The following is a 16677-nucleotide window of genomic DNA, read 5'->3' on the forward strand; positions in this document are numbered from 1 at the left end:
ATACCAATTGACAAAGTTCTTGGTTGAGTCAAGATTCTTATTTTTTCCTTCCAACTTTATTTTTTCTAGTTAAAAAAAAAAAGCCTGTATTAACTTTATAATTTAAAATTTTTTAATTGAAACTTTCTTGTAGAAAATCATGATGAAATGCTATATAGTGATTTTGTGCTTTGAAATGCACATTAATCGACATTTTTCTAAAAGTTGCTGGGTTTTGTTTTAGTTAACATGTGAGTACTTTTCTTTTTATGAAAAGCTTTGTGAGTTAAGAAATTATGCATTTTCTTTTTTTTATTCAGTATAAAATTAAAACTATCCAGGATTTGGTGAGTTTAAAAGAATCAGATCGTCACAGTCTACTGCACTTCCTTGAAGACGAAAAATATGAAGAGGTTATGGCTGTCCTTGGGAGTTTTCCATATGTGACCATGGATATAAAATCACAGGGTAAGTGGGAGGTTTCCCTGTTGAACGTTGCTTCCCTTTTGATAGACTGGTTCTCATTATTTGACTCAAGATTCTCAAAACACTTTATTTAATGACGTAACTTGTTATTAGACTTTACCTGTCAGATTTACTATGTTGGAAAATGATTTATACCTAATAGTTTGAGAACACTGATAGAGTCCTACTTTCATTATCCTCATAATGGGATGAAGTCTGAGCACTCTGTTCTGTAGTTCAACTTTTAGGAATTTCTTTCCAAAGAATGTCGAAGACTTCTAGGCATAATAAAACAATAGGATATTTGAAATATATTATTAGTGTGAAAGAAATAGCTGCTTAGTTCTAAAACTAAATTTTAAAAATCCAACTTATTTATGTTAATTAAATGTTGAAAATTACTGTGTTTTATGCCACATTTCATGGATTTTTCTTGCCCTACCTATATATTTTCTTTGAGGGAAAATTTTCTTCCTATATAATTGTCCTGTGTTTCTATTTCAATATCTGAATGGTTTTAGAATACTGAGAGAATTAGAGACCGTCTGCTCCATTCTTTCATTGTGGTGGTGGTCTGACTTTAACATTCACTAAGTTACTATTATGAGATATTCTTTTAGGTACCAAGAATACAGGGATGTATTAATAATGGTTTCTGTCTTTATTTTATTTATTTATAAATAATTTTTGAGACACGGTCTCACTGTATTGTCCAGGCTGAGTCCTGTGGTGTGATTTTAGCTCACTGCAATCTCTGCCTCCCAGGCTCAAGTGATCCTCCCAACTCAGCCTCCCAAGTAGCTGGGACTACAGGTGCACACTACCATACCTGGCTAATTTTTTTTTGTATTTTTAGTAGAGACGGGTTTTGCTATGTTTCCCAGTCTGGTCTCAAACTCCTGGGGTCAAGTGATCCACCTGCCTTGGCCTCCCACAGTGCTATGATTATAGGTGTGAGCCACCATGCCTGGTTTGTGTCTTTAAAGAGAGCTTGTTGTCTAGTTGAAGCAATAGGATTAAAAACAAGATAAGGGCCGGGCAGGTGGTGTCATGCCTTTAATCCCAACACTTTGGGAGGCCAAGGCAGGGGGATCACTTGAACCCAGGAGTTTGAGACCAGCCTGGGCAACATAGTGGGACCTTGTCTTTATAAAATTAAACACACATACACACACACACCCACACAATAACATGCTAAGCATTAAAGTGAATGACACAGACCTTGTACCATTTATTTATACAGCAAATATCGAGTGCTGTACACTCTTTTAGGTGCTAGGGAAGCAGTGGTAAGACAAAGCCTCTGGTTATTGAGGTTGTATTCTAATAGGAATTGGGGAGAGGTAAATGGATCCCAAAGATTGGCATGTTTGGGAAAGGAAGGTGGACAGTGCAATCTGATTTCAGTTTGGCTGGAGTGTAGCATACATGTGAAAACTTGGTTTGCTTTGGTGGGGAGTTGGGGTTGCCTTATGGGGCCATGAGTTTTCAGACTTTAAAAATACTAATCTAAAACCTGTAGTTAGGACTGTGCTGATTTAATGAAACTGTCCAAATAAAAATTTAGTTTGGGACTTAGAGATACTTTTTGATATTAAGAACTGTTAAAAGTACACACGTCTTTTCTTTTTTTTTATTATTTTTGAGACTGTCTCACTCTATTGCCTAGGCTGGAGTGCAGTGGCGCTATTTTGGCTCACTGCAGCCTCCACCTCTAGGTTCAAGCGATTCTCCTGTCTCAGCCTCCCAAGTAGCTGGGATTACAGGCGTGTGCCACCACGCCCAGCTCATTTTTGTGTTTTTAGTAGAGATGGAGTTGGCCAGGCTGGTCTCAAACTCCCAACCTCAGGTGATCCACCCACTTCAGCCTTCCAGAGTGCTGGGATTATAGACGTGAGCCACCATGGCCAGCCACAAGTACATACTTCTTAGAAAAATGAATATTAGAAGAGATTTTCTTATAGGAGGTAGAAATTAAGAATGTTCAGTCTCACCGACAAGTATTACCATGTGTTCTACTCCGTAGCATCTTGTATAGACAATTTATTTATATTTTTGCAGTGCTGCGTAATTACGTAATAATAGTGCTATAGTTGATGAAGGAGAAGTAGAAGTGTAGAAGCAGGAAAGAGGCATCTGCATGATAATAATGCTGGAGATGGGGGATCTCCTTCCCCACATTGCTAGAATCTGTAATAGAATCTCCTGTAGGCCTTTTCTTCACTTTAAAGCCCCAAACAGCAAGTCAACATTCATATAGTGGTTATTTCACCTGACGTACTTGTGCACATACAGCTGTGCAAAATGAAAAATGTAGATGAATATGTGGCCCAGGTTTGATTTTTGATAATGGAGACTTCCAGGATGAAGAAGGGATATTATACTCTTTGTTGATACCCAGCTGCTGCACCTTATAGCCAGTAATGGAGATAGCAGTTGTAGATTATTGGAGGCCATTTTCTTCAACTGGTGGGTATGTTAGTAAATGCTGGACCAGTATGAAAAGTAAACATAACAAACTTAAAACTGTATGTAAAAATATGTCAGAAGAACTGTCTTACAGATACAATCTGTAGAAAAAATGAATTAATGCCCACATTCGAATGAAAGGTATATTTGAGTTATTTTTATTTGTTTTGTTTTATTAACTATAGTAGAATTTTTGGGGATATGTGTGGGAAATGTGGTTTTAAAAATGAAATAATTGCAAAAACATTTATTGTATTTGGTACCATTTATTGAAAAAATACTTTTTAAAGAGATTATATTGATGTTCTTGCCTTTGGAAAAATAAGTCTCTATAGTGTGGTTAGGAATACTAGTTTTCCTTATTTTATTCAGACAGATGTTGATCATACAGGTAAAATCTTGTGAATGTAAGCTTTGTACAGTTTAATAGGGTGACAGAACCCTATTTTTATATTTTACTTGTGGACCTCAGTTTCTTTTTTTTTTTGTTTTTGAGACAGGGTGTCACTCTGTTGCCCTAAAGTGCAGTGGTGTGATCTTGGCTCACTGCAACTTCCACTTCCCAGGCTCAAGCTGTCCTTCCACCTCAGTCTCCTGAGTAGCTGAGACTACAGGCATGGGCCATCACACCTGGCTAATTTTTGTATTTTTTGTAGAGACAGGGTTTTGCCATGTTGCCCAGGCTGGTCTCGAATTCTTGAGCTCACGTGATCCACCTGACTTGACCTCCCAGAGTGATGGGATTACAGGCATGAGCCACCACTCCTGGCTAAACCTTAGTTTCTAAAAGTGGAAATACTACTTTGTAGAGCTATTTGAAGGATTAAATGAATCAGTTGTTAAAAGCATCTACTGGAGAGCCTTATACAGAGTAGTCACTTAGTTATTTCTTAAACAAATTTGAAATATAATATGCTTGAAATACTGAAGTACCAAACTAATTTGGGTAAGCTAAGTTTTGCTATTTGCATTGACATAGAACTTGGTTGTTATTTTTTGCTTTTTTTTCTTCAATTTTAACAGTGTTGGATGATGAAGATAGCAACAACATCACAGTAGGATCCTTAGTTACAGTGTTGGTTAAGTTGACAAGGCAAACAATGGCTGTAAGTAGTCTATCTGTATTTTTACGCTTTAAGAGTTCTGTATCAAAGCTTTTATATTTTATTTCTCTCATTCTCAAAGTCAAAACTGTTGTAATACCAAGAATTTTGCAGTTTCTGTTAACTCTTTTAAAATTTTAAATTAATTTTTATGAGACAGTTTTCACAAACACTAAGAAAACCTGGAATATAATCCTTTGTGTGATAGTTTAATTCTCTATAAAACATAACCATTACAAAGTAATGTGGATATAGTTTTTTTTTTTTTTTTGAGACGGAGCTAGACTCTGTCTTGCCCAGGCTAGAGTGCAATGGCATGATCTTGGCTCCCTGCAACTTCCACCTCCCAAGTTTAAGTGATTCTCCTGCCTCAGCCTCCTGAGTAGCTGGGATTACAGGCATCTGCCACTATGCCTAGCTAATTTTTGTATTTTTAGTAGAGACGGGTTTCACTGTGTTGGCCAGGCTAGTCTCGAACTCCTGACCTTGTGACCCGCCCACCTTGCCCTCTGAAAGTTCTGGGATTACAATGGTGAGCCACCGTGCCTGGTCATTGGTATAGTTCTTAAGCTATGAGGTACTATACAGAAGTTGTTACTGATGAGAATTTCATCACCTATTCCTTTTTAGTCAGTTCTATAGATAATTGACTCTTATTTTTTATTTCAAAATCTAAGAATTACAAACAAAATAACTTTTTTTCCTGATAATATGAAAAATTTATGTTGTCGGAAAAAATTTAAGCAATGCACAAAAGTATAGGAAGAAATTAAAATTACCTAAAATCCCACGATTTTGAGATGATTCATTTTGAGGCTTATCCTGTATGTAGCCTAATAGCATGTATACCTGTAGAACTAAATGATATTGTTGTCATGGATCCCTTCTCTCCCTCATATTCATTCTTTTTGTTTGTTTGTTTTGGAGACAGAGTTTCATTCTTGTTTCCCAGGCTGGAGTGCAATGGCATGATCTCGGCTCACTGCAGCCTCCACCTCCTGAGTTCAAGCAATTTTCCTGCTTCAGCCTCCCGAGTAGCTGGGATTACAGGCATGTGACACCATGCCTGACTAATATTTGTGTTTTTAGTAGACACAGGGTTTTACCATGTTGACCAGGCTGGTTTCGAACTCCTGACCTCGGGTGATCCACCTGCCTCAGCCTCGCAACACCTGGGATTACAGGTGTGAGCTACTGTGCCTGGCCCCTTTGTTTCATTAAGAAAACCCCTTGTCAGCCTCAGATGACCAGAATGCGTAATCTTGTTGTTGTGTATCTTCTCCTGTTTTTCTTCATGCTCATATTTACCATCTGGATCTTTACAGTGCATATGTGCATGTATGCACTTAAATGTAGATTGGTACTTGTCTCATGCTTTTTTGTTAAATCCAGTCCAATCATTTTGCCTATATTTCCTTCATCTTTTCTTTTCTTTTTTCTTTTTTTTTTGAGGTGGAGTCTAGCTCTGTTGCCCAGGCTGGAGTGCAGTGGCTCAATCTTGGCTCACTACAACCTCTGCCTCCCAGGTTTGAGAGATTCTCCTGCCTCAGCCTCCCAAGTAGCTGGGATTATAGGCACCCACTACCATGCCCAGCTAATTTTTGTATTTTTAATAGAGATGGGGTTTCAAAATTTGGCCAGGCTGGTCCTGAACACCTGACCTCAAGTGATCCATCCACCTTGGTCTCCCAAGTGCTGGGGTTACAGGCGTGAGCCACTGAGCCTGGCCTGTTTAATTTTTTTGTTGAGACATGGTCTCACTGTGTTACCCAGGCTTGAGTGCAGTGACATGGTCTCGGCTCACTGCAGCATCTGCCTCCTAGGCTCAAACCATTCTCTCACCTCAGCCTCCTGAGTAGCTGGGACCACAGGTGTGCACCACCACATCCAACTAATTTTTTGTATTTTTAGTAGAGATGGGTCTATGTAGGTTGCCCAGCTGGTCTTGAACTTCTGGGCTCAAGGGATCCTCCTGCCTTGGCCTCTCAAAGTGCTGGAATTACAGGTGTGAGCCACCATGCCTGGCTCTGTTTCTGTTATATTTTTTCCTGAGTCAACTGGTAGAGACTATAGTATTTGATGCAATTTATTTAACTAGTGGTAGATTTCAGCCTCTTGCTCTGAGGTCTTCAAGCATCTGCCAGAAATATATGCTGCATTTATATCCCATGCCTAAAACTGCTGGTAGGAAAGTCATATGTATTTTTTTTTTATAGAGATGGGGGTCTCACTGTGTTGGCCAGGTTGATCTTGAACTCCTGACCTCAAGTGATCCTCCCATCTCAGCCCCTCAAAGTGTTGGGATTACAGATGTGAACCACCAAGCATGACCTGAAAATCTTATTTTGTAGTAGGATATATTGAATCAAAGATGTTGGTTTTATTATAGCAAGTGATAAGGAAGCATTTGTTGTGGACTGTGAGTGAGAGAGGTGCCTCCTGGGAGAACAGGAACCGAAACCAATGCTAGAATTGGGTTTAGAATCCAAACCTAGACTACCCATATCCTTTGGACTTCCAGACTGGAAAATGAGCAAAAATTTGATCTTGAACTATTGACATTTCTGGAGTAATTGGTAGAAAAAAGAATGAAACTGCCCTGGAATAAAGAAAAGAATTGTTTTTATCTTCCCATTCTTGCATGAACTGTACATTGGAGTAATCGAGAATCAGAACCCAGCTAATAAGCGAAAGGAGGAAATTATAGAATTAGACTAGGGATTAGGAACCTTTTTCTTTAAAGGTCCAGATAGTAAATATTTTAGGTTTTATAAATCATACAATGTTTGTAGCAACCACTGAACTTACAAATGGGTGTGGTCGTGTTCCAGAAAAGCTTTGTTTTTGAAAGTAGGTGGCAGGGTAGGTAGTGGCACAGCTACTTGAGAGGCTGAGGTGGGAGGATCCTTTGAGCTCAGGAGTTCGAGACCAGCCTGGGCAACATAATGAGACTGCTGTCTTTAAAAAAAAAAAAGGGCAAGTGGTGTGGACCATTCAGAGTTGACTCCTGAATTAGGCTATCTTTATTGTATAGAGCCTAACAATTTTAACAGTTTTTACTTGTTAGCTTTAATAATCCTAGGGAGTTTATTAAACATAGCCTATATGTCATCTTTTAATATAGATGCTTACTGGGATTTAAATCCTAAATTTATAGGTTCTGTACTGATTCTAAATGGATTAAATAGTTGGTGGTAGATATAGCTTTAGGATACGTAGATTTTCTTGGTGATTCTTTTTTTTTTTTTTTAAATAGATGTAGGGTGTCGCTATATTGCCCATGTTAGTCTCAAACTCCTGGGCTCAAGTGATCCTCCTGCTTTGGCCTCCTAAAGTGCTGAGATTATAGGCATGAGCCACTGTGCCCCACCTGTGAGGATTCAGTTCTTAGTCGCAGGTCCAATGAACAATATCACTGACAATAGTGAATAAACTAATAAAACTCTCAGTGTTTTATTGTTGTTATTTCGCATATCACACTGACATATTGTCAAGGTTTTAATGCAGAAAATAATGTAATATACTCATAACATTAAAATATTCATGTTTATTTGCTATTAGAATAAAAGTGAAACTTTAAACAAATATTCTTACTGTATGTATCCTTATTGCATTTTTAAATTAGAGTAGACCGTACTTTTCAAAACATATTCAAGACAGATGTGAGATACTTTAGAAGGTATCTACCTGCATATGCACACATTCATCAGCTAGCAATTACTAAATGTCTCCTCCTCCTTCCTCAATTGTAGCCAGTTAAAAATACTTACTAAAATGGATTTTGAAAGATTGCTTTGTTTGTCTGAAAGATAAGTATAGGTTGACAGATGTTGTATTTCTCTTCTTGCTACCCCCAGGAAGTATTTGAAAAGGAGCAGTCCATCTGTGCTGCAGAGGATCAGCCAGCAGAAGATGGGGTAAAAACTTGGGTTTTCTGAACCTATCTTTCCTAATGAGAGAAATATTTTATTTACTTCTCCAGTTGGAAGAGTAATTCAGCTTAGCTATTTCCGCCTAAAAATTACTACGGCCTTCAATTGAATCTATTGCTATAACTTATGAGTATGACGTGTTATGATTCACAGCAGACTGAAGCTAACAAGAACAGGACAAAAGGAGGATGGCAACAGAAGAGTAAAGGACCTAAGAAAACTGCTAAATCAAAAAAAAAGAAACCTTTAAAAAAAAAACCTACACCTGTGCCATTACCACAGTCAAAGCCACAGAAACAAAAGCAGGCAAATGGAGTTGTCGGGAATGTAAGTTTATTATTATTGTTATCATTATTGACCTAAAATATGCATACACTAAAATATACAAGTCTTATGTGTATAGCTTCAAAAGTTTTACATAGTTATGCACCTGTAATACCCTAGAAAGCTCCCTTGTGCCCCTCTCAGTAAATGAGCCCTCCACCCATCTTCCCATCCCTCCACCTCCCACATTTCTGTCTGTAATCACCATAGATTAGTTTTGCCTCTTCTTAAAGGTCATATAAATGTCATATTTTATGTATGGCTGCTTTCATTCAGCATTATGTCCATGGTAATCCCTCTGTATTGTTTGTAGCAGTAGTTCATTCTCTCTCTCTCTCTCTGTGTGTGTGTGTAGTATTTCATTATTTGAATATACCACATTTATCTGTTCTGTGGTTGTTGGACATTTGGGTTGTTTGTAGTTCTTACCTAATATGAATAAAGGATGCTATGCTTATTCTTATATATGGCATTTTGTGGACAGTCATTTTCCACCTAGCAGTGGAATTGCTGGATTATAAAATAGGTGCATGCTTAACTCATTAAAAGAGCCTATTTTCCAAAGTTACACCATTTTGTGCTCCTACCTACAATGTGTGAGTCTTTTGTTCTACATACTCACCAATACTTGGTTTTACCAGTCTTTTCGCCATTTGGTAGATCTGTAATGATAACTCTTTGTATGATTTTTATTTGTATTTACCTGATGGCTAATGATGTTGAACACCTTTTCATATGCTTGCTGGGCATTTGGATAACTTCTTTTTCTACTGGGTTGTCTTGTTACTAAATTTGTAGGAATTCTGTATATATTCTAGATCGGAGTCCTTATGTTTTTACTCTCTTAATGGTAGCTTTTAGTGGTTCTTATTGAGGTCAATTTCATTAGTCTCTTCATCAGTGAGGTCATCTTTCATCAATGGCTAATGATTCTATGTCTTAAAAATTAAGACATCCTGCCTGCTCCAAGATCATGGTGGTATTTTTCTCTTTTCTTCTGAAAACATTATTATGTTATTTGATAAACCTATCTTGAATTAACTTTTCATGAATGGTACGAGGTAGGGGATATGAACCACTTACTCTGGCACTGTTCATTGAAAAGGTCACTCTTTCCTCAGTTAATTGTAATGGCACTTTGTTGTAAAACAGATGATACTCTATATGATGTGTAGGTCTGTTTATGGACTCTCTAGTTCATTCTATTGATTATTTGTCTATTCTTATGCCAGTGCCATACAGTTTTAATTATTGTAGCTTTATGTTAAGTCTTGAAATATGGTAGTGTAAGTACTCCAACTCTTTATTTTACTGATTAAAATTTTAACTACTTTAATTCCTTTACATTTCCTGCCAATTTTTAGAATAAACTTAATGATTCCCACCGCCCCCCCCAAAAAAACAAAAGCTGCTGAAATTCACATTGGCATTCCATTGACTCCATGGTTCAATCTGGGGAGAATTGACATGTTAACAATACTGAGTCTTGTTATTCATGATTGTGGTTTATCTTCATTAATTTGGATCTTCCCTAATTTTTCTCAGCAGTGTTTTGTAATTTTCAGTGGCAGAGGTATGGCACACATCTTTTGTTAGATTTACTCCTGTGTATTTAATGCTTTCTGGTATTACTGTAAATGACATTAAAATTTTTATTATTCAGTATTTGTTGCTGGTGTATAGAAATAGTTGCTTCTAAATATTCACCTTATATCAAGGAGTCTTAATGAATTGCCAATAATTCTAACCATTTGCAGATATTTTAATAAAGATTTTCTACATATACAATATTGCCATCAGTGAATAAAGACAGTTTTACTTTTTTCTTTTTTAATCTTTATGCCCTTTCTTTCTTCCTTCTGCCTCACTGTGCTGGCTAGAACTTTCAGTGTAATATTGATTCAGAGTGATGATAGTAGAAACCTTCTCTTCTTTTTGGTCTTAGGAAGAAGCAAATATTATTTTACTACTAAATGTGATGTTAGGTAAAGGGTTTTGTAACTATTCTTTGTCAGGTTAAGGAAGTGTTTTCTTGTATTTCCAGTTTGCTGAGAATTTTCGTCACGAGCAGATAGTGAATTTTATTAAAGGCTTTTTTTGTTTTTTCTTTTACTTTTTTCTTTTCTGTTGAATTAGATTGATGGATTTAAAAAATTTGGAACCATCCTTGCATTCCTGGAACAAATATCATTTGGTCATATCTTAGTATCCTTTTTTATATATATCTGGATTTGATAATAGTTTCTTCGGATTCTTACATCTATTTTGAAGAGCAAGTATTGGTTTGTCATTCTTTTTTGTAATATCTTTGTCAGGTTTTGTGTCAGATTTATGCTGGTATTGTTAATCAAGCTAGGAAATATTTCCTTTTTTTCTCAGAAGAGTTTGTGTGGGCTTGGATTTGTTTCTTTAGTCTCTGGACTAATTCTCTAGGGAATGGAGTTTTTTAAGGGAGTTTATTTGTGGAGTTTATTTCTTTAACATTTATTCTGCATTTTTCTTATTGATTTTAGCAAATTGTATTTTTTGCAAGAAATTTGTCTATATCCTCTTAATTATTAAATTTGTTGGCATAAAATTATTCATAATTTTAATATCTGGATATAGTTATACCTCTTTTCTTCCTAATATTGGTAATTTTTATTGTTCTTGATCATTCTTGCCTAGGGGTTTAATCAATTTTATTAACCTTTTCAAAGAACCAACTTTTGGCTTTAAGTTTCTTTCTTCTATATCTCTCACTGCTTGGTTCTCCTTTCTTTCTTCTTTTTTTTTTTGAGATGGAGTCTTGCTCTGTCGTGCTCACTGCAATCTCTGCCTCCCAAGTTCAAGCGATTCTCCTGCCTCAGCCTCCTCAGTAGCTGAGATTACAGGCATGTGTCACCACACCCAGCTAGTGGTTTTTTTTTTCTTTTTGTATTTTAATAGAGACAGGATTTCACTATGTTGGTCAGGCTGGTCTAAAACTCCTGACCTCAAGTGATCCACCTGCCTTGGCCTCCCAGTGCTGGGATTATACATGAACCACCACATCCGGCCTATTTCTGCTTTCTTTGCATTTGATTTCTGTTCTTTTTCTTGATTCTTGAAGTGAGTTAGTATTTTGCTGGAGATACTGGCTTTCCTTACTGCATTATACCATGTTAAAGAAAGTAATTATATACTTTAAAAGGAGTTTTGTTCTTCTCTCCCCTCCCCTCCCCTCCTTCTGTTTCTCTTCTCTTTCAAGATAGGGTCTTACTCTGTCACCTAGACTGAAGTGCCATGGCATGGTCATAGTTTACTGCAGACTTGAACTCCTGGGCTCAAGTGATTCTCCCACCTAACCTCCCAACTAGCTGGGACTACAAAAACATACCACCATGCTTAGTGAATTTTTTTTTTTTTTTAAGAGATCAGATCTTGCTCTGTTGCCCAGTCTGGTTTGAACTCCTGGCTTCAAGCAGTCCTCCCTCCTCTGCCTTCCAAAGTGCTAGGATTACATGCATGAGCCACTGTAGCTGGCCCCAAAATTATACTTTTCTGTAAACTGCCTGTTTCCTTTCCTTAAATAAAATATAATTGATGTTTTTGAAAGCAGAACCATCTTAGCCTTTGTGTTATTGGACTTTGCAAATAGAAATACTTTTATTTTACAAACTATGAAGAATGAATAAAATAACTAACAGTAGACAGACTAGCCAGATATTAAACTCTTTAGTTTGACTCCCACATATTTAGAAATATTTATAATTTTAAAAATTGTATTTGAATAGGGAAATTATCATTGAGTCAGTTTATTTATGTTGACAATAAGTTAACTTGAGGGATTCAGATTGATATGTGCTCATTAAGATGTGCAGAATCTTTGTGTTTGCTTTTTCCATTTAGGAAGCTGCGGTAAAGGAAGATGAAGAAGAAGTTTCAGATAAGGGCAGTGATTCTGAAGAAGAAGAAACCAATAGAGATTCCCAAAGTGAAAAAGATGATGGTAGTGACAGAGACTCTGATAGAGAGCAGGATGAAAAACAAAACAAAGATGACGAAGCAGTAAGCCTTATAGGTTTAAATAATTGGAATTATACCCTGATGATTGCTTTGGGTTTTATTGTTATTGTTCATTTGCTTGCTTGCTTGCTTTAAATAATACCTGTATATTTTATAATTTTATTACTTTACATTTTTAAGGAATGGTAGTCAGAGTTATAAAGAAAAGTGATTTCTAACAAGGATTGGAAATTCTCATTTCTTAAATATTAAATTGTTAGGTAGAGTAGGACCTAGGTTTGAGGTTAGGTCAGTTGGTCTCATAAGGGGATTTTCAGTGTTGGGATATCTCTGGAAATATGACTAAGGAAAGGTGTTTGTGAAACGGTTAGTGCTTCCTTAGAAGGCTGTGTCACAGGCTCCAGCTCATGTTTAGTGAAGAGAAACAGTACTGTGGACCCTGATGTCAAGAGATAGGTTAAGGGAACAGCTAACATTTACAGAATACCACCTTGTTTTATGGGGTATATAAGATATATTGAGGACAGGGGAAGTCTTTACAGAATTTATTAATATGTTGTGAATGTATAGAATATAGAAGAAAAATCTCCTGGTATTAAGTTGCACATGATTCATGGAAGAATTATAGAGAAGAATGTGGTCCTTCGAGCCTCACTGCAAATAAACTGCTGGGCCACATTTCCTTTAGGTTTGTTAGCCTTGTTCTTTTTGAGTGACCATTGATCTAAAAGGAACACTGTAGTTTAGGAGAGAAAAAGGGATTGCCTGCCTAGCCTCAGAGGCAAAAGGAGAGACCAGAAAAAGAGGAAGCAGTAAAGGGCAAAGGATAAAAGCATAAGGGGGTAATACACTTGTCCTTGGGAATGGTAGAAAACAAATAAAGATGACTGTTCTTAGCATTTGCAGGGCCTTGGCTGTTTTTGTACTTGGAGAATTAAATTTATTGCCAGAAAACTAAAATCTGTCAAATAAATTATATCCCTGGCCTCACTTTGAGAAAGAATTGACCTATTCCTAAGTATATTAGGGTTAGTAGCAGTGACTTTTAGGGTTTTGACAGACTGGTTTCTTCATATGACCAAGAATAACATTCATTAAATCAACAAATCATTATTTATTTTCTGTCACATCCTAAGTCTGTCTTAGAGTAAAGAAATGCAAAGCCAAATGTGAAATAGCTTCAGCTTTTGAATGATATGCAGGCTAGGGGGGCAGGCAGATTTATAAATAAATATTATAGTACATATGAAATTATACACATCTTATGCAAAGTACTCAAGGAGGGAGTGATCAGTTCAGTCATGAGATAGAAGGAAATTTATGGGAGGTTTTACTCAGGAGTTCATATTTTAGGCTTTAGCTGGTCCTAAAGAATAATGAGTAGGCAGAGAAAGGGAAAAAGTCCAAAGAGGGTTAGGAGGAGTGAAATGGTAAGTTATAGATAGTTTTAAATGACTAGAATAAAAAGCACAAGGAGGAAGGCAGTGACGGGAAACCAAAGAGAGGCAGGCTTGGGTCAGATAATGAACGGCTATGTAGTTGATACTACAGTGGTTAGATTTAATATATTAAAAAAGGCATTGTAAGGATGAGCAGGGAGATGATCAGATTTGTGGGACTGAACTTGTTCTAATCCTAAATAGTTAATTAGCATTGTCAGGAATAATATCTGGAAACTCCTCAAAGTGATAAAATACATACTAGATTTCAAATATTTTAATTTTTTTTTTTACTAGGAGTGGCAAGAATTACAACAAAGCATACAGCGAAAAGAGAGAGCTCTACTGGAAACCAAATCAAAAATAACACATCCTGTGTTTAGCCTTTACTTTCCTGAGGTGAGTTATATACAGGCTAGTGTGTTCCTTATTCCATTCACTTTCTCCTCAGGGATTTGTCAGTTGATTTTTATCCCTCTGTCCTGTGTACTAGCTCATATGTGCTAAATGTGGTCTATCCTCAGAGGCCATATTTTTAGAGGGAATATTACAATATGTATTACACTTAGTGAACATATTCCTTATAAAAGGGATTGTTAACTTCTTAAGTATTTCTGTGGTTTTCTGTGCGTCTATCTTTTCTGTGCCCTGGTTACTGTTACTGAGTGTTATGCATAATGGTGATTTCTCGCTAGCAGATTAGGCAGTCTTCATCAGACAAATGAGTATTTTGCCTTTGACTGCTTAACTGTTGTGAATCTCTCACCCCTGCCAAGTTCTAAATAGGAGGAAAAAATCCTTAAATTTTTCCTCTGAGAATCCTGCTGGTCACATGGAACCATTAGAATTGCTCTGACCCTGGTCATTGTTGTCCTAGGCCACGGGAAGTGAGCTTGTGGCTGTGGGACCAACTGTGTTCTTGGCTCTAATAAACAAAGTTCCATAAGAGTTTGATCATGAGTAAGCCCCGGGCGCAGGACAGGTCATTACAATGCTATTTGTTGCCTTGTCCTTGTTTACTTTGTAGTTGCAGCCTGCTCAACTTTCAATCTCCTTGATAGCCTGGGGTGTTAATCTTTCAAATTACCTTGTGATTGCCTTGACATTTTGCATTTGAGTATGATTCTGGCTGGAGCGGAGGTCAAGAACTGGTTCCCCCAGTTCGGAAAACTGTTCCACAGACTGTCTCACAGCTTTGCCACAGAACCTTCTGCTCACCACTTGTGTTTGGCAGGTGATTTCATGTATAAATCTGCTTTCTCCTCGAGAATGTCAATCCAGACTTTCTGGGGACTGCTTAAGGCAAATTCCTAAATAATTTGGATCTGTTAGTAATAAATGAGTGGCTCTGCACAGACTGTTGTTTTGACTTGGAGAGAAGTCTGCCCAGGATTCCATCTTAATGCACACGCTGATCTTCTGGCATGTCCTGAGCTTTAGTCCATCTGTTAGGGGCATTTTGCCCATTGCAGAGATAGCCTGCCAACACCAGGCATCCTGAAATGAAGCAAGTAAATTCCATTCATTCACTGGTATAAAAAGTGCCATGGGGTGCTCAAAGCTGCCTACTGTATACCCATATAACAGACAGTTTCATTTTAGACCATGCTTAGTTAATTAATAAGGGAAACATTCATTCACTCCCTCAGAACATTTTTTTAGTGGCCAAGTGCTGTGGCTCATGCCTGTGGTGAAGCTGAGATTGGAGGATCACTTGAGCCCAGGAGGCCGAGGCTGCAGTGAGCTATGATTGTACCACTGCATTCCAGCTTAGATGACAGAGTGAGACCCTGTCTCAAAAAATAAAATAAAAATACCTTTTTCAAATTTAATCTGCATTTGCATGGTAAATATTTCAGAGTATTTATCAGATAAAATTTACTTCGGGCCAGGCACAGTGGCTCATGCCTATAATCCCAGTACTTTGGGGGGGCCAAGGCGGGTGGATCACCTGAGGTCAGGAGTTCGAGACCAGCCTGGCCAACATGGCAAAACCCTGTCTTACTAAAAATACAAAATTAGCCAGGCATGGTGGCGCATGCCTGTAATCTCAGCTACTCAGGAGTCTGAGGCAGGAGAATCGCTTGAACCTGGGAGGCAGAGGTTGCAGTGAGCCAAGATTGCACCATTGCACTCCAGCCTGGGCAACAAGAGTGATGAAACTCTGTCTCAAAAAAAAAAAAAAAAAAGTACAACAAATTAGCTGGGCGTAGTGGTGGGTACCTGTAATCCCAGCTACTTGGGAGGCTGAGGTAGGAGAATTGCTTGAACCTGGGAGGCAGAGGTTGCAGTGAGCTGAGATTGTGCCACTGCACTCCAGCCTGGGCGACAGAGTGAGACTCTGTCTCAAACAAAACAAAACAAAAGAACAAACAAAGTTAATTTAGGATTTTCTAGATGCTACCTGTCTACCTTTCCACGTTTCTTACCTAAGTAACCTAACTACCAAACTACTTACTTAATAATATTTGACTTACATGTTAGTGAAACTCATCTGTTGTATGTAATATATTAAGAATGGTTGGGAATCTCACATAACAAAAACAATTTTGTCTAAAGTGCAGTTAACTCACAGAACATCTATTTCACTTTTAATGTGCACCAGAGTCTAGGCACAGGCATAGTGCCATTAATTGATAATTCACTGGCTTCTCAATAAATATTATTATTTATTTATTTATTGAGATGGAGTTTTGCTCTTGTTGTCCAGGCTGGAGTGCAATGGTGCAGTCTTGGCTCACTGCAACCTTTGCCTCCCGGATGCAAGCAATTCTCCTGCCTCAGCCTCCTGAGTAGCTAGGATTACAGGCATGCACCACCACACCCGACTAATTTTGTATTTTTAGTAGAGATGGGTTTTCTCCGTGTTGGTCAGGCTGGTCTCGAACTGACACCTGCGTCAGCTTCCCAAAGTTCTGGAATTACAGGGTTGAGCCACCATGCCTGGCCCTTAATAAATATTCTTGAGTGAATCTCATT

At 37.6% G+C, this 16677-nt stretch overlaps 1 protein-coding gene across 2 annotated transcripts in view; it reads left to right on the plus strand.

The window, feature by feature from the left end:
- The window catches only part of SEC63 (SEC63 homolog, protein translocation regulator), a 92478-nt gene that overhangs the window by 59236 nt on the left and 16565 nt on the right, over positions 1–16677 (plus strand). The window contains exons 13-18 of one of the 2 annotated variants that reach the window (XM_021670499.2): positions 300–447; positions 3937–4019; positions 7874–7933; positions 8105–8275; positions 12143–12301; positions 13996–14097. In XM_021670499.2, the coding sequence (XP_021526174.1) occupies positions 300–447; positions 3937–4019; positions 7874–7933; positions 8105–8275; positions 12143–12301; positions 13996–14097 (723 nt within the window). Of the gene's footprint in view, positions 1–299; positions 448–3936; positions 4020–7873; positions 7934–8101; positions 8276–12142; positions 12302–13995; positions 14098–16677 lie in introns of both variants that reach the window. The other variant, XM_021670498.2, reaches the window with a different exon arrangement.

This window comes from Aotus nancymaae, unplaced genomic scaffold (assembly GCF_030222135.1).
Source record: "Aotus nancymaae isolate 86718 unplaced genomic scaffold, 86718_ANA_hifiasm-v0.15.2.pri h1tg000040l, whole genome shotgun sequence".
Taxonomy (NCBI): domain Eukaryota; kingdom Metazoa; phylum Chordata; class Mammalia; order Primates; family Aotidae; genus Aotus; species Aotus nancymaae.